The following is a 27,040-nucleotide window of genomic DNA, read 5'->3' as shown; positions in this document are numbered from 1 at the left end:
TAATCATATCGTCGTCGTCCGTTTTTAAATTGGGAATGCGAGCTGGAATCAGTCAGTGCCAACGAACGTTTGCTTGAAGGTTGACGCGCCTTCGAAGGCCAACGAGCGTGCGGAGCCAACGTTGAATCCTTCGTTTTCGTTCGTTGCGTCGGTGTGTACGCACCATTAGACAAATACAGCCGGTTGGGAAAACGTCTATTTAAAATTTAAACAATTTAAACGCATGTTCCAACCGGTGATGTCCAGTCCACGTCCAACTGATATTATTCAATTTAGAATCTCTTTAAGATAGCTTTCTTTCCTGTTTATAATATTCATGCTTATAGAGAAATAATGTAAGAAATCTTTTAGCATAGCAAAATAAAAATCAGGTGACTTTACTACTACTACTACTAATACTAGAATTCCTACTACTTCATGTCATGACTACTTCTCAATCCAATCTCGTTTGTTTTATTTACTATGGTGGTAGACATCTACGATATCATATCGATTTTCTTACATTTTTCATATTTAATTCTGTTTCAACCTGACGCCTACTCTTATCTGTGTAATAAGTTGCAAGGCAAAAAAAATGTGTTTGGAGGGATGACACTTTTTCCCGGCCCGGATAATACTGACATGGAAATACCACCCCTGTTTTTCGTGTATATGCCCATACAAACTGACATGAGCTTCTATGGGCGTAGGCACTAAAAACAGGGTTGGTATTTCCATGTCGGTATTATCCGGGCCGGGAGGGAAAGAGTGTGACCTGCTGGTAGGTGTAAATGTTAATAAATAAAGCCGTATAAAAAAAGTAAAATGGTAAAGAAAGTGGCAGTAAAGAATGCATTAAATTAATTTTACAGGTTTTTTTATTATTTTAAGCGCACATTTTCTTATTGCCGTACAATAGAGTAAGTGGAAATCAATTAAATTCTTTTAGCCAGGGGACAACAACCAGGCATCGCATCTGGACTTTTGTATAAGCAAGTGGTCAAGTATTTGAGGCAGTAGTGGCAGTAAACTAAGATAGTGGACAAACTCGCAAAAAAGGATAGACGGTGATGTGGTTTTCAAAAACAAGAATGGAGAAATAATGTTTCGGGGCAAATGCACCTATACAAATAGGGAAATTCCAAGTACGTAAAAGTTTTAAGACAGGACCCAGGGTCCTGTAGCTGTTACCTGTAACAGGTAACAGCTAGTTATTTACTTCTACTATGTTATACCAACTTACCATTAGCTTTTGTCATTGAAAAAATATATAATACAAAATTGTTTCAGCTATAACATGGCTGATGGAATTGACATAGAAGAACATGATATAATGGAGAATCCAGCTGTGAGGCGTTTGTTTCCTGATCTGTCAGAATTTAAAAAAGAAATCGACAGAAAGTGTGACAGTGGTAAATTGATTATTCATTATCTAATTAATTAATTTTAAAAGAAACGGAGCTTTTTATTAATGCTGCGTTTGCTCTGGCAATAAAGATGCAAGGTACAAAAATGTTCAGCTGATTTTGATGCTACTTGTATATATTTAACCAGCTCTCTTATCTTAAAATCAATCTAAAGAGTTATTTTATCCTTTAGGAACTTTGGGCTTTCCAGGGATAAAAAAAGCCTGTATCAATCACGGCCAGAATTCACGGATAGAATTCACTTATTCCTATCCTGCGGAAACTTTGCATTTTCCTCAAATTAATCAACTACCTAGCTATACAAATTAGATGCACAAAGTAGTCGAGTTGCAGAGATCAGTCCACTAACACCCTATAACTTATAATCAACTAGCCTGTTGCCTGCAACTCTATCTGTGTAGAATTTGTTATCGCTATCCTGCAAGAACTAAGCAATTTTCTGGGATAAAACTATCCTATGTCCTTCCCCGGGATTCATACTAATACAGATAGATACACAGGAAAAAGTACAAAGCAAGTAGGAAGCCACGGGCAAAAGCATATGTAAAACCTATATTTTAGAATATGGCAAGAATTTTAAATGTAAAAAGTTTTTGTTGAAAATTTCATTTTTAATACAAGCTTTTTTGTTGATTGTACATTTTGTTGACTGTACTTGCACTGTCATCCAAACTGTATTAGCGTACCAAATTTCAAGTCTATGCCATTAACCATTGAAGAGTTCTATCCTCTGGAGATGATCCTGGCCAGACCAACATAATGTCACTACCAGATTAATGTATTGTTACCGGCCTTACATAAGTATGCCAAATTTTGAGTCAATCGGACCAGTGCATAAAGTGTCAGTTACTGCCTCGAAAATGTTGGCAGTTGGAGATAAGTGCACTGCTTGCAACTTGCTTGCTGTACTACTGCCAAATTGTATTGTGTGTATGAATGCGGAGCCAATTTTTTTGCTCAGTATTATCTGCATTGCATCTTGCTACACACAATGTCAACACATGTCCTTGCATTCAGGGCTTTAAGTAGGATACTAAAGATGAATTGGCTATGAAAGATCTTAAGCAATTTTTATTTTTTATTTGTATTTCATATTCAAATATAAACTGACATAATCACCATACCTGTATGTTGTAGTTAGTTTCATGGATAATTTGTTTGGAGTTTCACTGTATAGTTTTTTTTATTTTCAGCCTTTGAAGCAAGCATCTTTTTTAAAAAGCAAGAAACTTTATTTCAAGAAAAGAAATCGAACCAACAAATAGAAAATGTAGAACATGCTATTTGTGATTCACAATTCTCAAAAGCAACAAACCCTGAAAAATTATCGATTGATACTTTAGCACCTGAAAATAAACTTCTTCAGTGCAATAAAATTATACTAGGCTCAAAACCAAACAAGGTGGCAATAGATGAAAACTATTTTGAAAATTGTGTTAAGCCTTATAATGCAAATGTTGTTCTTCAGGATGTACAACCATATTTACAAAAGTCTAAACGATATTGTGAGACTTGTGAAATATTATTTTCAGAACCAAGTAACTATGAAAATCATTTAAAATTATATCACCCTCAAACATGCATAATAAACTATTCAAAAAGTAAAATTCTGGTTAAAAGAAGTTATAAACTCAAATGTAATGTATGTGATAAAACATTTGCTTCCAGTTTCATGCTTAAGACTCATATGGAACTAAGTCACAATTCTAGTCTAAACCAGCAGAAGCATATAACGATTTCAAGTAAAAACGAACTTGTAAATGAAAAGACCTTTGAAAATAATAATTCTGATTTGAGCAACACATGTTTCCATTGCAAGCAAACATTTGAAACGCAGAAGTCATTAATTGAACACCTGTATGATATACTGAAAACAAAAAGAACAAAAACTGAAATAATTCCAGTTTTAAAATCAGTGTTATTCCGTTGCAATAAATGTGACATACATTTTGTGTCATCTGAAATTGCAGCAAACCACTGTGATCACATGGAAATGTTAATCAATTGGAAGTGTTCCATCTGTTATCGAATATTCAAAAAAGAAGATGAGTTAAGCCATGAAAGACAACATTCTGTGTCTAATCATTTTGTGATTTACAACTTGAGTGACTTAGATCTCAACAAGGTTTTGTTTAAATGCTCAAAATGTTCTGGTCATTTTTCTGAAAGCAAATTTCTGTATCATTTTCGTGATTGTGGCTTGAAGGCTAAGAAACTGCAGTATTGCAGTATTTGTAACATATTAATAGATGGCGGTTTAAAAGTTTCACATGATATTGAACATAAATCACCTGATTTGAATATAAACCAATTTACTGTGATTGAAACTGAAGTTATTTCAGACAATCCCGTGAAGCCAACAATTAAAGGAAGCCAGATGAAAAACAAATTAAACAATATTGTAGAAACTATTTGTGAAGTTAAAGTTGTGCTACAAAGACTCGATCCAGACAAATTATTTTCACAAAAAAAGTCTGGCACTGAAATAAATCGACAGTCAGATGCAAGTCTCAAGTATCAGAAAATTGACTCACTTACATCACCCAAATCAAATAAAGTTTTATACGAAAATACCAAGATTGGTAAATACAACACACTCAAAATAAAATCAAAGCTAGTAAAAACAAAACAAAAAGGAAATGATGAAGAACTCCCACAAGAAAAAAATAAACTGAACAATATTGATCATGATCTTAAAAAGCTTAATCAAGCTTATTTCTACTGCGAGGATTGTACATGTTTTATACCTAAACATGGAAATGTACGACATTTGCAGTCACACTGCACAAACTTGAAAAAACTTCCCTGTAAGTATTGTGGTCTTATGTTGACCGTGACATCTTTTCGGACTCACAAAAGGTTGCATGAAAAACGAAGCGACTTAAAGTTGAATGATTTTTATTTTTTTAATCTCAATAATGGAAAACGAATAACCCCACCTATTCCAAAATATCCTGATTGCGGCATTTGTGGGGTTCATTTCGTGAGTAAAACTGCCGTGTTTAATCATGTTTGCAGTGAAGAAGCTTATTTGACATGCCAGATCTGTACAATGAAACTTTCCGAAGCTGCTTTTAAATTGCATATGATGTTTCATAATTACTCACTGAAATATAATAATAAAATAAAAATGAAAAATGCAGTATCAGAAAATAGCATGCAGACTAATCTTGATTTCAATAACAGAGCAATAGAAAAAAGTCATGTTGGAAACGGCATTAAGTTACAAAAACCAACACAGCAAGTGCTGTGCCGTGACTCTTCACTTCAAGGCAATGTAATAAATGATTCTGAAATTATTTACACATGTAGAAATTGTAAAATTACTGTTGATACATACGATAAAGTAGTGGAGCACTGCCACGGTCATTACAGCGAAAAAGAAATAGAAACGGAAACTTGTACAATTTGTTCATTACAAATAGAGAAGGCGTGTTATGCAAAACATCAAAATCTACATGACGAGAGGCGCACTTTCGAAATACTAAAATTTGATAGTTATTACTTCCCTGTAGATCATGATATGTGGCTAGAACATGTTTTTAAATCTATTCCAAAAGAGAAAACTTTAGAAATTTTGAGCAAATCTATCTACAGATATGAAGGTAGAATCAAGATGGATGTTACTCAACAGGGATCACATGAGTGGACTGTCTACAAATGTGACCAATGTCGCTGTTTCATTGAACCTTCTACGTTATTCAAGCATGCAGATAATTCTTGTTTTAAGCTGAGAAAGCATCCCTGCTCCATTTGCGGTTTACCTTTTATCTCTTCAGCATCACGAATAGACCATGAGAAAATTCACAAGCACCCTGGTATTAGTTGGAAATCGTACAGAATCGTGGTTTTTAATCGGGAACAAGACAAACAGTTGAATAGTTCCATTTGCTTTCGTAAAAGATACATATTATATCAATGCAGAAATTGTGATGGAATTGTTGATCGACTCCAGTCAGATATTCATCAATGTAACATCAGCAGTTTAAAAAGGTGTCCAGACTGTAATTTATTGTTGAATACGGAAGATTATGAGACGCATGCAGCTGAACATAAAGAATTGGCTAGCTTTAATTATAGAAATATGAAAGTAATACTCCTTGGTGAAGTAAAAAGTGCCAACGAAATAGAAAAAAAGGCTTTCAAATCAAATTTCCGAGGTATAATATGTGACTATAAAATGTACAGATGCAATAAATGCCAAATTTGTATAAAAAATGAAAAGCTTATACCAAAACACTCGTGTTATTTTGGTAGACCACACTCTAAATGTCCAAAATGCGATCTCTATTTCTCCGTTAGCAGACTTAAGACCCATTTACGGTCTCATGAGCGTGATCCTGATTTATTACGGGAAAACATGACTATAATTGCTTTTGACCCAAATTCATATGATCCGATTAAAAACACAACAACACAAGCAGAAGTCGATAGTGAACTTACAGATAGTAATGATGATTCAGATTCTGATATTGTGTTTAAGGCTGAAGAAAAGTGTTATAGTTATAATGGAGAATCGTCATTTGATATGAAAGAAGTAGTAGAAGAAACGGCTAAGGTTTACAAATGTACCTGTGGATTACATTTTTTAAATGAAGACAGTATTGTTCGACACTTTGGTGTGTGTAGGTCCAATGTCAAATTATCTAGACAAAAGTGCCCAAAATGCGACTTATTATTTACATCAAACATTTTATTTACACATTTACTAGCTCACCACAGTAATAAAAGTCGTCGTTATAAATATGATATTATAGAAAGGACAAAATCAACATCATCCAATATTTGTTGACGTTGATGACGTCTAGGGCCTCATGCATCTTTTATGCCACAAGAAAAATCTTACTTCTCTTATTGTAAAACGAATGTACTGAAATTGTTGCAGGTGCCATAGGTATTTTTACAATTTACGCCAGCGCTAGCGCTGCACATGCATGTAGCCTACACATTTTTGTGCAAGTAACTGGGAGCGTGTACATGTACAGTCAAGGTGTAAAATATATGTAGGTAGTTACCAAGATGTCAAAAATATCAATATACACCTTTATGCCACTAACCATAAGGTCGATGTACTTATACATATATTTGAAATTGGCTGTATAGATACTTCTGCCCTCGACTCGACTGTACAATACATGTTTCATAGAAATAAGACACAAACATGCACACTACATTCATGTGTATTCCGGGCGTTATTGCGAAAAGTTTGAAATGCACGTCGGAATTGTTTGGATTATATTAGGTAGGTAGAAAGTGTTACAAATTTATAATCTGTCAAAATTTACATGACTCAATGTCGCGTATGTCCCTATAAATTATGTTCTACCAAAGCAAATTAATAGTAGATAGAATGTAATGAACAAACAGAACTGCATGCATCCATTGCATGAAGAACAAGTAATGCTGTTCAAGGTTATCATTAATTATCAATATTTTACGATTTGCATAATTTATAAGGGCCTACTCTAGCTGACGCGCGCCTATTGAAAAATATTATGAACAGCGCTAACAGCACGCGCTGCACGCGTCGCGTTCGGCGAATTTTACATGTACCCACACCGCACGACTGTGCACCAGCGCCAGCTAGCGTAGGCCCTAAAAAGCACAGGGCTATTGTATTGTATATTATACTAGACTACTACATAGTATTATAAGCATTTTTGCAAAAGAACTGAAGTATAAGTATACAGCGTTATAGTCGTTAAAGCATTGGTTCACTAGGAAATACAACACGAATACAAGCTGTTACTGTACTTTCTTTGGTAAAGTTAGCCAAACTACTACAACGGTAAATTCTATGGTGTAAAAACAACTAAGACTTAGGGTCGGCGGTGTTTAGAGCCCATAACTGTCGGTTAGTTTCTCAGTTGCAAAGACCGCGAAGTGACCAGTTCATCGATGGTCCTGTTTCACGTTGCTGACTTAAACTTGAATCAGTCTTTGCTATAAGAAGTCCTGCGCTTAGTGATAATAAGAGTTAATAATAATAGAATATGTATTTAAGTGTTATTTTTTCAATTAAATGTCAATAATTACAAATAAAATGTTTTTTATTCCACCCCTAGTTCCATCCGCCTCCTGCTCTGCGGAGCTACTCCGAAATTCGAAAATCGAAGTTCGTGTCGTTTTATCTTTCTGATACAATACAATACAAAGACTCTTTATTGTACACCAGACATAGTAAGCGATACAGAAAACAAATTATTAAAATTACAAGGTGAGCAATAGATCTGATCTGTCGCTTATACTATTTAGTACGAGTGAGAGGGACAGTACGATACAAACTTCGAATTTCGGAGTAGACCCTCTTTTATTTAAGTTACACCTCTGATTTACTAGCTAAACAGCTAGCTACATATTTGTTGTTTTTTTTTTACTGTTTTTGTTAAGTGGGAGGTGCAAACTTAGCTTGGTTGTGTCATACATACATATATAACACACAATACACAATGTATAAAGTACTCTGTGACTACACACCTACCTATATCTATCAATATATATACGTAAATAGACAGCTATCGTAGCTATACATCTCAGAGGAAGGAGAGACAATATCTTTGTTATACATCTATATAGAAAACATTTAGTCACGGACTCAACCGCTTGGTGGCGCTTTAGTCGAGACCACAAATATACGTGAAGTTAGCTATCTATTACCAGCAGGGTTACTACGAAACTCGAAACTCGAAGTTCGTGTCGTGCGGTCCCTCTGACACTAATACTATTTAATACGAGAGCGAGAGAGACCGCACGACACGAACTTCGAGTTTCGAGTTTCGTAGTAGCCTTGCTGTGCATTTCAAACTTGAGTTAGATGAGGTAGTACGTCCATGGTTAGATGTCGCTACGCAAAATGTAAAATGTTACACGTGTTAAGCCGCATTCACATTTATCTGTCGTGTTGTGTCGTGACGCATGGATGGTATAGGTTTCATAAAATTCAAAGCGTTTTTAAAAAAAAAAACAGTTTTTTTATTTCATGTTTTTTAAACTGGTATATTATATGGTTTATTATATATGGTTGCGTTCACATTTATCTGACGCAGTGTGTTGTGATGTGATGGCTTGTGTTGTGTCGCTCTGAACTTTACTTAACGTTGCGCTATTGGCATAGAAGAAATGAATTTAAAAACCTGGCATGCTAAAGGTCTACAGCGATTCAATTTCATCAACATAAAAATATTTAAATTATGAAAAATAACATGGTTGTATGGACAATATTGTCATCGCAATTTCTGGATTAAATGAGTAAAATAGTTGCTGTCAATGTCAGTCGTCAACTACTGTATTTTGATTTATCATTATGTCAAAGAGTATAAGTACCTATGTAGGAACATTATGTCTAGGTCTCGGATTCTGGGTTTCGTTCGTTATCGTTCGGTTCTCCTCGTCGTACGCCTAGCTAGGCATAGGTTTTTACACTGATGACTGAATATGTTCGTAATTATATCTGAATATATTACACGTGTGATAGCACTTAAAACACTACGCTAGTAAAATGTTTAATGACCGCTTTTGCCAATGGCTAGGACATCTAAAGTTATCTCGTGTAATACTAATGGTCTCCGTGATACTGTTTGTGGTGCCGCTTGTTACTCATTACTATTTATCTAAGGTAAGCAATGGATTTGCAATGTTTTATCTGGTGTAAGTGTATAAATTCAATCCCACTAACTCCGTAGCATTTTTTGCTCTTGGCGTATAAAACTATCAAGTTTAAAATACATTAGTCTTGCTAATATAACTAAACCGTAATTATAATACATTAGATTGGAGCATTTACTTAATCATTGTCATGAAACAATGCCTTATGTCAATAAGTAAAGGTCTATATTAAGATGGACAGTAAATTTTACAACCAGCCAGAAACTCTAGTCTACGAGAAGATTTGTTGTATGAAGACTTACGAAAAATTCTCCCGCCTATGAAACTTGGCACATGATGAAAAAAGGTAATACAGACTCACTCATGGGCAATTGAAAATCCGAATTTAAAAAGGGAATCGACATTCCAAGAACACTTTAGTGTTAACCTTTGAGGCCCGCCTCTTCGTTCCACATGTTCCCGGTACAGCCTTGAAGCTTCTGCCGCATTCCCCCTAGCATAACCGTAATAGTAATGCATTTCTGCGTAGTCACGTGAAGTAAACATGATCACTTACACGCAAACTCAAGTCCAGTTAATGCCAAGTCGTCGATTCCAGGTAATAACACTAATCCAAGTCGTAATGCAAGTCAAAGTCCATATGAATAGCCAAAATGATTAGGGAAACGAACAATTAGCAGTATTAAAACACAATTTTTAAATTATTGAAAAATAACAACGATGACCAAACAACGTGAAAATTTTCTCATGCGTCAACCGTCTTTTGTTTTTTTGTTCTTTTTCTATTGATAGCCAGTGCGTGATTAGAACGAAATTTATTTAGAAAGGTTTTGCTTTGCTTGCATTGATCGTCATGTAAATTAAAATGTTGCACTTACCACATTTAGATTTAAATTTTTTGATTGAAGCCTTATGAATAATAAAATGAAATTTTCAGAGTAGCTACCTGATAGATAGAGCAAGTTTTTAAAAGCCAAACGGTATTTTTTTTATGTGATTTTATTTTTTTAAGGGCCCTTGAAATTGTGAACATACTGGGTAATTTTATCTTTCTTGGCATTTAATTTTTTTTTATTCCATTCAAAGATCTAACGATAGTAAATGTTACCATACTGAATTGGCCTATCTATCAGCTTAGCACACAAAAAAAATCAAGCATCTACCGCAATAATTCACGTCACCATAAATAAAAATTTCATCGTACTCGGCGATAGGTGAAAAATTAAAAAAAAGTGATAACTCCGAAAATACGAAAAATCGCGGAACATACATGGGGGTGATTCAGATAGCTCTCTAGGTCCTCTATCTCCCGGCTTTAGTATATCACTACTTCTTGGGACATCCTCTATAAAAAACCTCTATATTCTTTCATGTTTTCACTTTTTGCTTTTGTGCTTTAGTGACTTAGTTTATCCAGTTGTAATAATGATATAATATGGTATTTGACAACTCCTGAATTTGCCACTTTTTAAAAATTATTATGAAAATATAGATATACACAGTGTTCGGCGAAGAAAAAACTAAAATCGGTTGAAAATTGGACTTAGCGATTTTTTGAAATAAAATTCTCTATGCAGCAAGGATGGCGATACTGGCATGTAAGTCACATGCCAGTATGTCTTTCTCTATCTCATCTTAGATTTCTAACCTTTATTATTTTGTAATTTGTAAAGGTAGCTTAAAAATTGTTTTTCTATTCGATAACAGGCATTATGAAGAGTTAATTTATAAAGTATATAAAAAATAGTCAAATACCGTATTCTTGTTTCAGTATGATTCACTATCATTCTCCTTTGATGGTAATCCCATGCATCATGCTCTGGATACATATGGTGACTTCTCAATTATGAATGCAGCAGACCTTAAGATAAGAATAGAAGAAATGCTCAGAATTAAGGTATGTGGTATATCTATGACTACAATAGCAGTTGCAACCTAGTGGTTTCTAAAGCTACCACATAATACCAACCAGATAAAGATACAGACAGAAATAAATGATACCACATGAATAATTTTCTTACAATAACAATAAATGTAAACGAAAATGATGCCCTGTTGGCGCCAGAAATTTAAAATGATAACAGTTAATCAGTGGCAGATTAACAGTGGGGTGGAAGGGGTAGCCTGCCTCGAGCCTCCAGTCCCGTGGGGCCCTCCAAATGTTTACAAGTGCTCTTGATAAAGTACTGATTCCTGCACATGGCTAAAATATGTTTAGTACAGTTGAAGAAATTGAATCATGACCCAGGGTGGAACCTTTGTGCTACTAATGTTGTGTTGACATCTCATAATTTTGTCAAGGAAATCATAGTGAAATTGATTAATAAAAGGTTCCACCCTGGGTCATGATTCAATTTGTTTGGACATACATCAACTTCTAATATTGGGGGCCTAATTCAGCTTTGGCACCCCTGGGCCCGAACAAGCTTAATTTGCCACTGCAGTTACTATACAGGGTGTCCTGTAAGTTGCATGACAAAGTTAAGGAGAAAGTCACCTACCAAAACTAGAAAAATAACATTAGTAAAAATGTTGCCTTTATGAACTTTTATAGAACTTTAACAATTTTTACACATGCGTATTACTATATAGCTGTTGCCCGCGACTTCGTCCTATCCCGTCGCTCGCGAACTATGCAATTTTGTGGTATAAAACTATTCTACATATCCTAATTTGGTATGCATACAGATATTTTGAGTCCTAGGGCCTTTGTTTCCCTAGGACTCAAAATATCTGTATACCGAGTTTCATCTCAATCGTAATTACAAACTTTAACTTATGTATAACTTTACACCAAAAATTTAAACGCGACAATTTATTACTACAACTATCGCGAAGTTTCGACCATATTGCAGCAGTGGTCACGAGAAGACACAACCACTATATGGTTGAAACGATAGGGTAATTTTAGCAATATATTGTCGGGTTACAGTTCTCTGGGTAATACTCGTAATATCTATGAATAACTTATATTACTTGTCAATGATACTTTGAAGGCATCAGTATCGACGGAGCTCCGCGAGTTGGAGGCTCGGCGCGCGCGGCTGCAGCGTGAGGCGGCGGCAGCGGGCGCTCGCGCCGAAAGCGCCCGCACCGAGCACTCCCGCGCCGAGGCTGAGCTCCGCCGCCTACGCGTCTCCGCCGACCAGGCGCGCCTCGCGCAGCTCGAGGCCATCCGCCGCGACTCGCCCGAACTCGCCCCACCCTCACCCCTCCTACCCTCCCAACCTCCCGCCTTGCTCCCACCGATCCCCATCCATTCTCAACACGACTGCCGCATGCATTCCTGCTTCGACCATTCCCGGTGCTCCCTCACGTCTGGCTTCCCTGTTTACTTTTATGACCCAGACAAATACTCACCCATAGCCGGCGCCGAGGTGGACGGATTCCTCAAAACCACGGTCAGACAGACGCTGGGATATAACGCGCATATCACCCAGAACCCTAACGAAGCCTGCATTTATCTAGTCCTGGTGGGCGAGGCGTTCTCATCAGAACGGAATACACTGTAAGAATCTTGTTTGCAAAGCCCTATTTAACGTACTTACCTTACATTTCGTTTCTAAAGATGTTCATTCCAATTTTAGGTCTACAGCTGAGACCGTAAAACTGACTCTTAATGAGACGGTAATTAAAGGTTTACCTTACTGGGGCGGGGACGGGCGCAATCATGTGCTCATCAACCTGGCAAGGAGAGAGCTCTCCGTGGGGTCTGGTGATGCCTTCAGCGGCGCGGCTACGGGCAGAGCCATCATCGCGCAGTCTACGTTCACACTAAGCCGGTTTCGACCGGGCTACGATATCGTAACCCCACCCGCACTGGGACCTCCTGGCGGAGACGTGTGGTCGGATTGCGCTCCGATCGCTCCTGCGCGACGAAAGTATCTACTCAGGTATTCTCTTTTTATCCAAATTTATACGGGTATGAAATGAAATACCTATAAATTCTTGCAAAAACTTTTAGTCTGGTATGAATTCATTAGCTGCGTTCAGTTTTCAGGGCTCACAACCACAGTTTAACGGATTGAACAAAGACCAAGATGAGTCTCTGATTGAAAACCTGCAGAAGACTGCGAAGTCCAGTTCGACGTCGGATGTGTTCTTCTTACAATTTGAATGTGACCCACCTGTTGAAAAGCGTGCTTTAGTATCTATCGGTGACTGGGCTCTCTGTGGCACGGATCGCTCGAGACGCGCAGTGCTGAGATATTCCACCTTTGTTCTGATACTCGCCCCTTGTGACATTTCATATACATCTACAGCACTGCTACAAGCAAGGTTGTACGAAGCCCTGAGATCCGGTGCAATTCCAGTTATCATGGGAGGAGACAGGATCACTTTACCATTCGCCGAAGTACTTGATTGGCGACGAGCAGTCATAATGCTTCCTAAAGCGCGTGTCACAGAATTGCATTTCGTTTTACGAGCGTTGTCGGATGCTGATTTGCTAGCATTTCGGCGCCAAGGACGGTTGCTCTGGGAGCGTTATCTCAGCTCCGTGCAAGTGATGGTAGACTCGCTTCTGGCCGTTATTCGAACACGTCTGAATATACCGGCGCGCCCGGCGACGCCCACGGCTGGTACGCCAGCGTTCAACGAGTCGTACTACCCGCCTCGGTTAGAGCCTCCCGCATTGGACGCGGAGCCAGAGGAGACGCTTGGGCCGCTTGAAGCTCCTTACGCGAGTCCCGCTTACCGGCGGAATTACTCGATAAGCCTCGTGCACGGCTACGAGCTGTGGAACGAGTGGGGCGACCCGTTCGCGCTGTTTCCACAAGTGCCGTGGGACCCGCCGGTGACGTCGGAGGCGCGCTTCCTGGGCTCGGCGGCGGGGTTCCGGCCGGTGGGAGCCGGCGCGGGCGGCGCGGGCAAGGAGTTCAGCGAGGCGCTGGGCGGCGACCGCCCGCGCGAGCAGTTCACCGTCGTCATACTCACCTACGAGCGGGAGGCGGTGCTCGCGGCTGCCGTGGCGCGGCTTCGCGGCCTGCCCTACCTCAACAAGGTCAGTTTCAGCTACAGTTAGTTGGTTGTTAATTTTCTCAGCAAGAATTGATTTCGTTTTCATTCATGCACTTGTTATCTTATAAGACATACCTATAGTGGCCTTAGACGTAATTTTCCACAAATAGTATTGTTAAATATGTAAGTACACAACAGTACACATTTGAGTCATTGACAGCAATCATAGTGTCCGTCCTTTGACTAAGGCCAGAGCTATATTTGCAAAGGACGATACAAAGCTAGCAAACAGTACCCGACCCGTTTGCGTCGTAAAGTTGTCAGTGGTAAACATGGCATAAATGTAAACGACTGTTTGTTTCTTAAATAAATAGATAAATAAAAAACATGGCATAATCTTTAGGTGGTGGTGGTATGGAACGGTCATTCGCCGCCGTCGGCGTCGCTGGCGTGGCCGGAGAGCGGCGCGCCGGTGGCCGTGGTGCGGTCGCCGCGCAACTCGCTCAACAACCGGTTCCTGCCGTTCGATCTCATCGACACCGAAGCTGTGCTCTGCGTTGACGATGACGCGCATCTCAGACATGATGAGATCGTTTTCGCGTTCAGGTAACATTTTTTTGACGACCGGATGGCCAAGTGGTTAGAGAACCTGACTACGAAGCTTAAGGTCCCGGGTTCGAATCCCGACCGGGGCAGATATTTGTATGAATAATATTAATGTTTGTTCTCGGGTCTTGGATGTTTAATATGTATTTAAGTATGTATTTATCTATATAAGTATGTTTATGCGTTGCCTAGTGTCCATAGTACAAGCTTTGCTTAGTTTGGGACTAGGTCAATTGGTGTCAAGTGTCCAATGATATTTATTATTTATTTATTGTAAATAAAATAATTGTTAGAAATAAAACTGCTTTTACTCTAACGTTTGTTCAAATTGCACAAATTGAAAATATTCATAGTACTATTTAATTATAATTTGTAATTATCTCTCTCTTGATTAGGAATAATCAGGACAATAAATACATGGTGTCATTGTATACATATTTTTTAAAATTAATTACAGAGAATAAAACCATGAAAACCTTTATATGTATAACGAAGTTTATTTGTTACACAGAGTGTGGCGGGAGCATCGCGATCGCATCGTAGGATTTCCTGGCCGCTACCACGCGTGGGACCTCAATTATAATAACGGATTTTTGTATAACTCCAACTACAGGTAATCATAATCTAATGCCTAGAGACGAAGTATGAGAATTACTGACCGTTAGACACGTAACTGAGAGTTGTATAGGAGCTTGTCCGTCTGTTTTTTGCTACATGATTTTTTAGTGAGCATGCGCAGAAATTGCACGGTCTAATAACTCCATTTTCTTTTTTCAACGAACGTCGGCTGACATGAAGCGCACTTTCTCTAGCCAGCAAAAAAAGCTTATTTATGATTTGTTAATTCATTCGAATAACGAAAAATTATGAAATACAAATCCAGTAATTGCTTTGACATGGACCTCGACAATGATAGGTAGTGCCACGAAAGTTGAAGTGAATGATTGATTACATGCATAGCTACATGAATAACTAATTGTATAAAAGGAAAAGGAATTAAATGAATGAGAGAATGTCAAAATCCCGCTGTCATTGCATGACATGTTCTTGTGTGCGTGACCTCAACTCCGGTGGCATTTGTGTTTATTTTGTTTCAGTTGCGAGCTCAGCATGGTTTTGACTGGCGCTGCGTTCGTGCATCGCTACTACCTGTGGGCGTACTGGCGACTGCTCCCCGCCGCCATCCGAGACTACGTTGACGAGTTTATGAACTGCGAGGATATTGCGATGAACTTCCTCGTCTCGCATATCACCAGGAAGCCACCTGTGAAGGTGAAGAGACGCTTTTGTGATGTTAGATGAAGTTGCTACTCGACGATTGGTGTAGACTGTTACCTTTGCGGCGGATAGTTAAGCAAACGAACTGTAAAGTGGAACTATTGCCAGGACTAAAACTTATTGTAGTTTCGAAAATGGAAGCTTGACTCGTTTTATAAAAGCAGTACGTAACGTCTAAAATACCTTAAATCAAGCGCTACTGAATGGTTTTGTCAAGCGATTACTTTTAATATTGACGTGGTCCGTCATTTATCTCAGGTGACTTCGCGCTGGACGTTCCGATGCCCCGGTTGCCCGGTCACGCTCTCATCGGATGAAACACATTTCCACGAGCGACACAAATGCATACAGTACTTTTCTCAAGTAAGTGTAGTGCCTGTATCTTTCAAATATCCTTTTTAGTCCAAGTTTCACCAAGAATTAAATAAAACTTAGAGCTAGTCGCCAACCCAAGCTTCAAACAGGCTCACCTGTACGAAACATCAGTGCAAACAGTTGTTTAACTACTCGCAATTTATTTTTCATTTAACTCAAGTGTTTTGCTTTGTTTTATAACACTCTTTTTTGATGATTGTATACACAAATATAACAATTTCAATTCAATCCGTGGGTCAAAATTAATTACCAAAATTTAAAGCAAACGAGTTAAAAAAAAGTATTAACCTTTTAACAGCATTGCATAGCATAGCATAGCTTTTTGCAGCTTTTAGCAGCTTGTATTATTATTTATAAATAAGTTAACGCTCAGTAATGTCTGATGTAGCGATAGACATGCATACGCATAAAGCGCAAATAAAAGATTGGCTTTTATTGTTGGCCGGTCGCGGTGTAGTATATTGTTATATGAAAATGTGCACGTTTGAAGTTAAAAGCAAACCGTCAATTTATTTCTGGCTTGTTTCTTTCAGGTTATGGGATATACACCGCTGCTTTCTACACAGTACCGCGCCGACTCCGTTCTGTTTAAAACTCGAATACCGCACGACAAACAGAAATGTTTCAAGTTCATATAACAGACATGCTCTCAGTTGCTTTCTAAATGCAGGTAATACGTTATCAGTTAAGATTCATTCATCTAGCACATCGAATTAGTATTTAGCGATGTTAAGTTATTAAACTTGTCATTTTGTAAACTTCCGCATTATAAAGGGACGTACGTGTTTGGAACGAAGTAGGAGACTATACTCGAAGTTAATCTACGTGCATTTTATTTTCTGGTGGTTGGTAAATTACTATAGCAGTAAAACCGGAGCAGTAATAAATGGAAACTTCAGCAGTTATTTCTTCTTACAACTCAGGTTCTAAAATTATTTAAGGAGTGTTATAAATGATTGGCCAGTAAAATAATGGAATGGGCAGTTAGATAAATAGTTCGGCAGTTAATGCTGAAAAACATCGATATTGACAGTAGTGCACCCAGGTTCATCGCGAAACAACATATTTCGATCAAAAAGAAACGTGTGTAAGTAAATTTTTGAGTTACGTTAGAATTTTTACTTACATATTTGACTTATTCGTTATTCATACGAATCGGAAGAAGGAACGAAAACATACTATATTGGTCTAATAAAGTAAAGAAACGAGGACCTCAGTGCTCAGCTAGAAGGTACGATCTTGTATGATTCTTTTTCAGATGCTGTACCTATTTATGTATCGTACTGAAGATTATCATTACCATGAAAGTAAAGAGTCCAGAACGTAGCTTATCGAAAAAAGTAAAAGATAAAGTAAATAAATTGTTGGAGCTTCAGTTCAAAGGGATACATTTTTCCGCGTCATTTTTAAGAACGGTTCAGAATGAGATTTCTCACCGGCTTATTTCGCTTTATTACCTGACAGCTAATAACTGCCCATTTGGTCATATTTCTGCTCAATATTTATTTAAATGCCCATTTAAAAATTTCTAACGAATCGTTTTTATTTAGTTTACTGCTCAATTATTACTGCTGAACTTTTAAATAAACATGTATTTTGTTATTTTGAACTCACCAATTCTACAATATACAACTGCCGCTTTAAATCAGTGCCATATAAAATTAACTCATGTATACACTCCAAACGTGGCATGTGAATATGACGTAATTCGTAAATTATCTAATCAACAATATTTATATTCAAGGAGTTGTTTATAATTCGCAAATTGATGAATTTCATCACATGACGGTACTGAATAGTAGATGACGAGATTTTATAGAATAGGTAGTTCCACGATATTCGTGTAATTATTTTTATTTTTGCTAAATTTGAACTTGTTTCAACACGTTATTTTAGGAAAAATCGCTTTAATTTATAAATATGGATTTTAGTGGATCCATCAGTTCGGATGACTGAGTCAGCATTTTATATTATTTACCATAGATAATTGAGGATATGGTAATACGTCTATCTAATGTTGTGTAATTATTAATTATATGTAATTAATGTAATGCATTTGATGTGGGTGAGTATTCATTCACATTAATTAAGTCAGTTCAATACATAAGAGAACCTTGGAAACTTTTGTTGGAAACTTAGTAAGAACCTTAATTTTGGCACTTTAAAAACTGTCTTAAAAGTATCACGAAATCTCGTGTCCGCGTCTCAAGATATTCAAGGTCCACAAGTTTTCTCTAATTCCGTAGTCAACTGCTAATACAGCTGGGCTACATTTAATAAAATTTCGAGATGTCATGCCTATTTTTTTATTCGAGATTAAAATGTAATTTTATTTGGTTGCAACTGAAATGCAGGTAAATTGGTTCCAATGAGACTAAAGTTATCTTGTAAACCTGGTTTCCAAATAGCTTTAAAGTTTGTCGACAAAGTAACCTCAATTAAAAATAAAAACAAGAATTTTCGAATTATCGCAGTAAGTATGTAGTTCCTTCGGCAGTACCTTTAATTTGCTGTGATTTTTTTTCGCACTAGATCCATTACAAGTGAGGAAAGGAAGAACTTGTAAAGGATTGATAGCGTAAAAGAAATTGCTATAGTTACATTATATACAGCGATAATCCGATTTTTTCCCGGTAACAATTGTCTGGCTTGCCTGCATGCACTTGTGTGAGTGAATGAAATTTTTAGGCCAATTTATTTTAGAGCTATTTGTTTTGATATAATTTTAACCTACATTGTTGTATGTTAGAAAAAAATTGACTTCATTTAAATTACTCAATACTATTCGTTTAGAATATGAACTAGTTAGTAAGATATTGTCGCCATGTAATAATTTTTTATTTTATTTTTGTACTCGTAGCGATTCTTTAAGTACAATCAAAGAATATTAGTATATTAGGTTAGTTACTAACGTAAACAGTTGAATTTGATCAGTGAACCGCCTAAGGCCCACCTACATCTCAAAATACAAGAAGTCATTGAGAAAATTATCATGACATTATCCCACAGTTAGTTGCATTCACAATTATTAAATTTCGAGCGTTTGATATTTTGTAGTAGTGTTGTGTTCGTATCAAATTCTTTAAGCAGACCTGAGTATTTGATATTAATTTCAGCTTAATACCTTCACGCGTTCCTGAGAAAATGGGTCTTGACAGACACACAGACAGATGTATGACAAAGTGATCCTATATGCATTATAGTATAAGGATTCCGTTTTTGTAAACTGACTGGAAACCTAAACATTACGAGCTTTGTTTTTCTACTTAAGAAAATAAAATACTAATTAATCATCAAATATTACAGGTAGAAATTGTAATGATGCTATTTGTCTTATAATTATTTGTATCATAATTATGTCGCTTGAGTCCAGTTTACACAAGTTAGAAAAAACTTGCAAATATTTAGACATTGGTTAGACGCTAACTCTGGCCTCAGTTCAGTCCATCATTTTGGTTTTCTGTCATTGACGAATTTTCATCAGTCCGTCAGTCCGTGAAGGCTACACGATAATTCTTTCGTCATTCTTACCAGATTGATGGTCTGAGAAGTTTTGGCGCCCGATTAAGTGACGATAAAGAATTTCATTGAAGAAAAAAAACGGAAATATGTGGCTTCGCCGCCCTGGGTCATGGCCCATTGACCATAGGGTAAATACGAACATGTGAACTGACACTAGACTAGAATTACCATGTAGCCGATGTCTTGCAATGTCGCTCGATCAACTAATTAACTCCACGCCCCTGCAACGTAATACTTGCAAGATTTTTCATACAAAAAAGTTAAAACAAGCGTGAGCATTTGATATGTTTTCTCTCTCGAATTCATGCGTTTATCGCACATAAGCAGGTTTACTTTTAGCCTAGATTAATTTTATATATGTAGTTATCTTTATATTCTATCTACGCGAATTTATTTTTAAAGCTGATATATTTCGTCACTACTTTGAAAAATTCTCGTATCTGTCATCAATATGTCAACAAAATTGAACCTTGACACAATGTTCATAAGGTTCACTAAGAAAAATTATCTATTTTGAGGTACGAGTTTTTTAATAGTAGTGACAATTTGACGATGGAATTATGAATAGGTACTGTCATATTTTATTAAGAATCTGAAACCTATTTATTCAGCTTGTAATGAAATTTTTCATATCTTGTATGTAAATGAAATCAACTTAGCAATAATAGGTTTAATTATTCCAATATATATAAATTGTCAATTTTATTAATTGCAATACTATTACAACGTATTTACTGTACATACCTAAACATATCCCTTATAATCGTTTAGAAAATGTATAATATGTAGTATTTAGTGCACGAGGCCTTAATATTAAGATTGTTCTTTCGTTTTATGTTTTAATACAGTAACATGACTAGCGGATGACCTCGCGAGGCAGCCGTGAGACCACTTCTTGAATTGAATGTTTTTACTGTTCAAGCTATTTTGTGCTCCATTTTTTAATAAGGTTCAATGGTGTGTCAGCGCGGCTCCAACGCGTGGTGTCTCGCTTAGTTAGATGATAGCCTGAATAAGAATGACTGTTACAATAAAACGTAAGTACGTAGTACCGACACTACATATTATATATGGATGTGATTTTAATTAAAAAGCACTAGTCTCATCAAAGTATTTTAAGACTGATAAACTCGTACTCTTAAGTAGTGCCGGGCCAAGTTGTGTTTACTGGAAAGGCAGTGCGCAAGTTTGCTCTTGCCAGAGCCAGTTTATTTCTTTTTCTACGCTCTAAACTTCGTTAAACGTATCACGTGAAATTCTTAGGGATTACTCCCTAAGTTTCTATTTTTTATTTTAGTCAGAGTGACTTAGGCAAAACGAATAGAGCCAACAACATGATCTGTATAGTATCACTAAAAGTAACTGAATTTATTAGATTATTAGACTGCAATTAATGTGATCACTGATCAGAACGTAATTCCAAAAGGATATACTCGTTAACTGTCAGTAAAACTATGATAGATAGGTATATTTCAGTAGAAAAATGTGTGATTATGTTTGAATATTTCCTATAGTAAAGTATTTTCACATTTTTTCCTTAATGGCGATTAACATCCAACATGGTTCATTGGATCTATGTCTGATCAGTGATTATTATTAAAAGAAAATAATAATAATAAACCATGGAAACACTTAGATTTTTTTACTTAAGTATATTATCAGTATATTGGTTGGAATTGAACACGAAATAAGCCAAAAAACAAATTTAAGTTGCGAAGTATGTAATGTTTCAAATTTCACCATGCGCTAATTTCCTAATTGAGCTAAGTAGATAATATAGAATTGTGTTTTTGTAGTACAATGCTTGTAGTTTTCTGGAATTTGAAACGAAAAGTACCTGTAGGAGAGCGCGGCGAAGGTGGCAATAGGTACTATTAGGAACAATTATGAACCTAAGTACAGCATCGTGGATTATTGTGAACATACTCGTACAAGTCGTTCATCGTATACCTAGTAATAAGGTAAATACGGTATATAACAAATTAAAGATAATTGATAAATGTAACCAAATACGGTATGTGACTACTTTTTCTTTACGTTATATAAATCAAACCTTGTTAATGCGTGTTATCAAACGGAAAAATAATTATGATTGGTTTTTTGGAGTCTTTTTTGGATTTTTTATTTCAACTCCAAATTTGTTACTTTTACGGGTATCCCGTGAAACCATATCGAAAATACAAACTGAGACATGGATGCACAGAATAACCAGAAAAATAATTGTTAAGTTATTTTACATACATATAACAGAGTTATAAAGGATTGGAATTAACAATACTAGCATTTGTCATCACACGCAAGTAGCGCCAGAAAGAGTCACATATCATCACTACTTTGAAAAAATCTCGTATCTAAAATCAATATGTCAACAAAATTGAATGTTCATAAAGTTCACTCAAAAAATTTACTATTTTGAGGTGATTTTGAGTTACTTAAGAGTTTTTTTTTCGCTAATCATTTACTGCTTAGTACCTATATCTATATTTCTTGTATAATATGGCAAATTCACTAGTTGTCAAATATCGTATTACTAACGTTATTCGTTGCTAAAAGAATAGCAAATTGGTCGTGTAATAAAATATTCATTTTATATAAAAACCATCTTTGATTCTACTTTCTACCTACCTATCAGTACAAGTTATATGCGTATTTTCCTCGCACACCGCACAGTCATATGACTACGCGTAAAATCGACTTAGAATTATCTTAAATCTAGAACCACTGCTTGTCATAATGCGTCAGCGTCAGATGCATATCGGTTTCATATATTTGGTATTTTGCATCATTATTATTATATCAGCCGTAGGACGTCTACTGTTGGAAAAAGGCCTCCCCCAGTATTAAAAAAAACGTAATTAATATAGCCTGTTGTGTCGTCCTATTGATGTCATTCCTACCATACTAAGGGGCTGTTTCACCATCCATTGATTAGTGTTAACTGACGGTTAAATGTCATGCCGTCTCCGTCTATTCGAACAAAACAAATAGAGACGGCATCACATTTAACCGTCAGTTAACACTAATCAATGGATGGTGAAACAGCCCCTAATGGTCTGTTTCACCACTTGACGACTAACTTTAACTGTCAGTTAAAAGTAATGCCGTCGTTTATTCGGACAAAACAAACAAGAGGCGGCATCACTGATATCCGTCACTTAAAGTTAGTCGACAAGTGGTGAAACAGGCCCTAAATGTATGAAATCGACATACTTAACTTACACGACACAGTGCTTCTAGCTTAACGGCGTCCGGCTATAATAGCGCATCTTGTCTACAGACACTGTGTTGACCTACGGGAAACTTGAGGCAATATTGAATTGTTTGCAGACTGGCGGGGTAACTGGATACGTCAACCACACGGTAAAACAGTGATACCGCAGACAGCTTCCTGGATCACTACTTAAGTGATGAGCGCAGTGCCTTTTGGTGCATCAAATAGTCTTAATTCGGGGGACTGGATGAGCGCATTATGTATAAAAATGAGATAGGGTAAATGTGGGGTAAATCGCCAATAACTGGCCACCTTATACTCGTAGTCAAAATAAAACTTCTTATAACTAAGTAAAATAATTATTATTATATTCAATTATACACGCTAAAGACAAATTTCTTAATAATCCACACGTACAAATATACTTGAACACATGCAGAGTAGGTACAGTAATTAATTACAGACACTGATGAGTAAACTCGAATATATTACTTAGTAAGAATAGTTTTTATATTGTTGGTATAATGCAAAATCATATTCTTACACTTAAAATTACTTATCGCTAGGAAATACCATAACTAAGTAAAATTTGGAATACGTTGAATACAATTTCTGTTTTTTTTTTTATAGAACATCTTTAAAATTTTACAAAAATAGTGTTACTTCACTACAGGTGCACTGGTTACATTATATGCAATAGAAACTTTAATTTGTTTCTTTACCAAAGCTTACTTTAAAACTCGTTACGTATTATTGACGTAGGTAATTACACTAAAATTACCGTTACATGAGTAAATTAAAGAAATAACCATACACATTTAGAAATATAATATTGTTCAGGATTGTTCAAATAGAGGCAGTATTATCATTGCTTTAAAAATTCAGAAGCATTTGTCCAATAGGGAGGAATTTACTAAGTATTAAACACTGGAATATTCGAAAACACTTACTTTGTCACATCTACGAGTATGTGTTGTGTTTGTGTTCTGTGGAGTATTTACTCTACAAGACACAAATTTGAACGTTAATATACTATGAACGTTCCTAATAACGTAATATACCCTACTTAATTTTTTTTTATTCGATACAATATATTTAGGTGGTTTTGAATGCCAGTAATACCTAGGTATATTTAACGACCAGGTGGCTAAGTGGTTAGAGAACCTGACTACGAAGCTTGAGGTCCTAGGTTCGATCCCCGGCCGGGGCAGATATTTGTAAGAAGAATACGAATGTTTGTTCTCGGGTCTTGGATGGTTAATTATGTATTGTACCCATAGTACCAGCTTTGCTTAGTTTGGGACTAGGTCAATTGGTGTCAAGTGTCCCATGATATTTATTTATTTATACTATGGTGCAGGGCGAAATCCAGAAAAAGTTTTGTTTGAACTGGAGCAAGGGCTTGTGAATGGCAAAAAGATTTTGATATGAATGATCATTTCATTTCAAACCATTTGTCACAGATTATCTAGACCTTCTTCTGATCTATTGGTTGTTGGGCACTTTCTATTGAAAGAAGTAACAAAGGCCCTATGAACTTGAACTTTATTTTCATAGAGTAGGTATCTAATAGAAAAATAGTCGTGTACGTAGGTATTGTTTTTTTAGAGTCAGAATGTGTGTGTTAGTGAGGTCGGTGGAGACGGTAGTGTCGGATGTCGCTGGGCACGGTGAGGCCTGCAGTTCCAGTGGGTACTGTGAAGCCTGCAGGGCCTGCGGGTATTGTCAGGCCAGCGGGCCCCGTGCGGCCCTGAAGGCCGGGGAGCCCGGCCAGCCCGGCCCGCGGCGCGGGCACTTCGCGACTTCAGGCCAACTCCTCCGCCTTACCGCCGTCTAACCGCTTCAGCTATGAACAATACAACTGGTTTAACACTATCTTTGGTAACGTGAAATAATACGAGTATGTACAGTCGAGGGAACTGAACCACCTACGAGGCTGGAACCTTTTCGTAATCCATTTAGCTATGATTGCTTCGGCAGATGTACTTATAAGATATCAACATGAATATGACATTAGTAGGACAAAGGGTCTGTCTACCCTACCAAAAGGGTCTATCTACCATTAACACAGCAAACGTGCAACAGAAATGTATCTATTGACTTGTTACCTAAAAAAATGTACCTACCTACCTAAGATGTAACCATTGTTGTTTTAAACCGTGAGCTTTGTAAACGTGCATTTTAGGCGCAAAGAAGTTTCGAATAGGTGCAGGTAAGTGTCAAGTGTAAAAATATGACCTTATTCAGTTTAAAAAATAAGTACCACAGACTCCTGTTCCGACGCTATAAGGCCGTAGTAAGTAACATATTTTTGAGTGGTTCGAATAGATACTTATTTTTGCACTTGACTGTACATAAGTAGATGTGAATATTTGCGCTTTAAAACGCCAAAATAAAACCACACTAAGGAACTGTTTCACCACCCGTTGATTAATTTTCTTTGACGGATAAATGTGATGCCGTCTCCGTCTATTCGAACAAAACCCGTCAAACAAATTTGATCAATGGATGGTGAAACAGGGGGTAAATGAATTGCAGAAACCTAGTCCAGGAACCTTAAGTTGAAACCTGTAGCTCTAAATGTAACTTACGCTCTGCTCCACTGTCCAAGCAGTGGCAGCGGCGGTGGCGGCGGGTAGGCGTCCGGCACGCTTGCAAATAAATACATCCATTACCTAAGTGCAGAGATCGTCCATACGAAAGGTGCAAATTGACACAATCAGCGTATCAGATAATTTTTTTTACTTTCATATTATTTTTAGGACTTAAGGTGTTTATTTTAAGACTACGACAAACCAGCTAAGTGAGAGTCTGACTTGGTTCGCAAGTACCAATATGTAAAAGTTAAGCATAATTAGATTCTCATCAGATAAGGATATCAGCTATTATGGATTGTTTCCTTTACATAGGTTCTTGTGTTGTGAGGCCTTAAATTCATGTGAAGTTTTACTTGTAAGTCAACAGAAAGTATCTATTGTTTGATACCTAAGTACAGTCAACGTCATAAATCGGTGATCATTTCTGTACCTTGTCGCTTTCCGTCGTTACACAATTGCGTATGACTTTTCAAACATGACGTTAAAGTGACAAGGTACAAAAGTGATCACTTATTTATGACGTTGACTGTACATAATTTTATATTAAGCTATTCGATCTTCAATTATTTATCTACTGCTAGACGTTAGCAGAAACTTATTTTATACGGGTTTAAAAATCCATAGCGGCTATGGCATAGCCCGCAGTAAGCATTAATTTCAACTTGTTTGATACTTTTACTGCACATAAGTACCCGTTTCCGAGAGAACAGTGGCAACAGATTGACACATGCATTCTTGAACAGGCAATTAAGGGATCCGTAAGGGTCCCGTTTTTCCCTTTTGAGCTGCGGAATATATAAATAGAATGCATTTCAACATACACATAAGTAGTCGACCGCACCGAGGACGTTGGGCTGTAAGTGCAGGCGCGCCTGTTGCCGGGGGCCGGGGCCCGGGAGTGGCCCGCGCCTCGGGTAGTGCTCGTTTGTTGATTGATACTCACCCACGCAAATGGTTTTCTTCACGCTTTCAATTCCATTTATTCTATTAGCCCATTAGTTTTGCTATCATGCTTTCTATCGTTACGTATGGAAATAGGTACGAATATAAAGTATTATTTTTTCGATGTGAATTACGTAATAGGTTGGGTACAGTTTTTTTTAATAGTTTTTAAGCGTCTACCGGATATCTTTTAGGCAACAACGAAATATTTTTGGCTTTAGGTGGAATATTTTTGCTTTTAAAAACGACGATGTCACCGTTTCCAGTTTTGAGACCATCGAGGTTTGCCATCTCGTGCTTCAGTTTCGTGAGGACTGCAAAGTGAAATAAAAGTCGTGTTGCAGAAGCGTGTGTTGTAAAACCTATCTAATAATTTTCACGATGAAAATTAGCTTTTAGGCACAATTCTAGGATGTTATAAGGGGAAGTTGCAAGCTTTTATTTATAAATTCCTTCTGTGACTAACAAAGTAAATTTATTTGGTACCTATCAGTGGCGTGGAGTGAACATTTTCCGTAGTCAACTCGGAGCAAAAAACG

The 27,040-nt window shown here is 37.0% G+C and overlaps 3 protein-coding genes across 9 annotated transcripts in view; 2 read left to right on the top strand and 1 right to left on the bottom strand.

Moving 5' to 3' along the window:
• Positions 1-652: 652 nt before the first annotated feature.
• Positions 653-7,436, top strand: LOC141428425 (uncharacterized). 6 transcript variants are annotated; one of them, XM_074088422.1, is made up of 4 exons: positions 653-760; positions 929-1,124; positions 1,270-1,391; positions 2,600-7,436. In XM_074088422.1, the coding sequence occupies exons 3-4, from the start codon at positions 1,277-1,279 to the stop codon at positions 6,196-6,198; spliced, it is 3,714 nt and encodes a 1,237-aa protein (XP_073944523.1). In that variant the 5' UTR covers positions 653-760; positions 929-1,124; positions 1,270-1,276; the 3' UTR covers positions 6,199-7,436. The 6 variants fall into 6 exon arrangements, with proteins under 6 accessions (XP_073944523.1, XP_073944553.1, XP_073944546.1 ...); XM_074088445.1 differs by having other exon boundaries at positions 741-807; XM_074088431.1 differs by lacking the exon at positions 653-760 and adding an exon at positions 766-851.
• Positions 7,437-8,728: 1,292 nt separating this feature from the next.
• Positions 8,729-22,684, top strand: botv (exostosin like glycosyltransferase 3). Its single transcript, XM_074088650.1, has 10 exons — positions 8,729-9,021; positions 10,783-10,908; positions 12,008-12,519; positions 12,599-12,904; positions 13,005-14,013; positions 14,374-14,576; positions 15,088-15,189; positions 15,674-15,848; positions 16,113-16,217; positions 16,763-22,684. The coding sequence occupies exons 1-10, from the start codon at positions 8,905-8,907 to the stop codon at positions 16,865-16,867; spliced, it is 2,760 nt and encodes a 919-aa protein (XP_073944751.1). The 5' UTR covers positions 8,729-8,904; the 3' UTR covers positions 16,868-22,684.
• Positions 22,685-23,309: 625 nt separating this feature from the next.
• The window catches only part of Prip (aquaporin prip), a 30,206-nt gene continuing 26,475 nt past the window's right edge, over positions 23,310-27,040 (bottom strand). Inside the window, exons 7-8 of one of the 2 annotated variants that reach the window (XM_074088379.1) lie at positions 25,554-25,613; positions 23,310-24,808 (exon numbers count right to left, since the gene is read on the bottom strand). In XM_074088379.1, the coding sequence (XP_073944480.1) occupies positions 24,767-24,808; positions 25,554-25,613 (102 nt within the window). In that variant the 3' untranslated portion in view covers positions 23,310-24,766. The remainder of the gene's footprint in view (positions 24,809-25,553; positions 25,614-27,040) is intronic. The other variant, XM_074088388.1, reaches the window with a different exon arrangement.

Source organism: Choristoneura fumiferana, chromosome Z, assembly GCF_025370935.1.
Source record: "Choristoneura fumiferana chromosome Z, NRCan_CFum_1, whole genome shotgun sequence".
In the NCBI taxonomy this organism is placed as follows: Eukaryota; Metazoa; Arthropoda; class Insecta; order Lepidoptera; family Tortricidae; genus Choristoneura; species Choristoneura fumiferana.
This window is presented reverse-complemented; position numbering and strand designations above follow the sequence as displayed.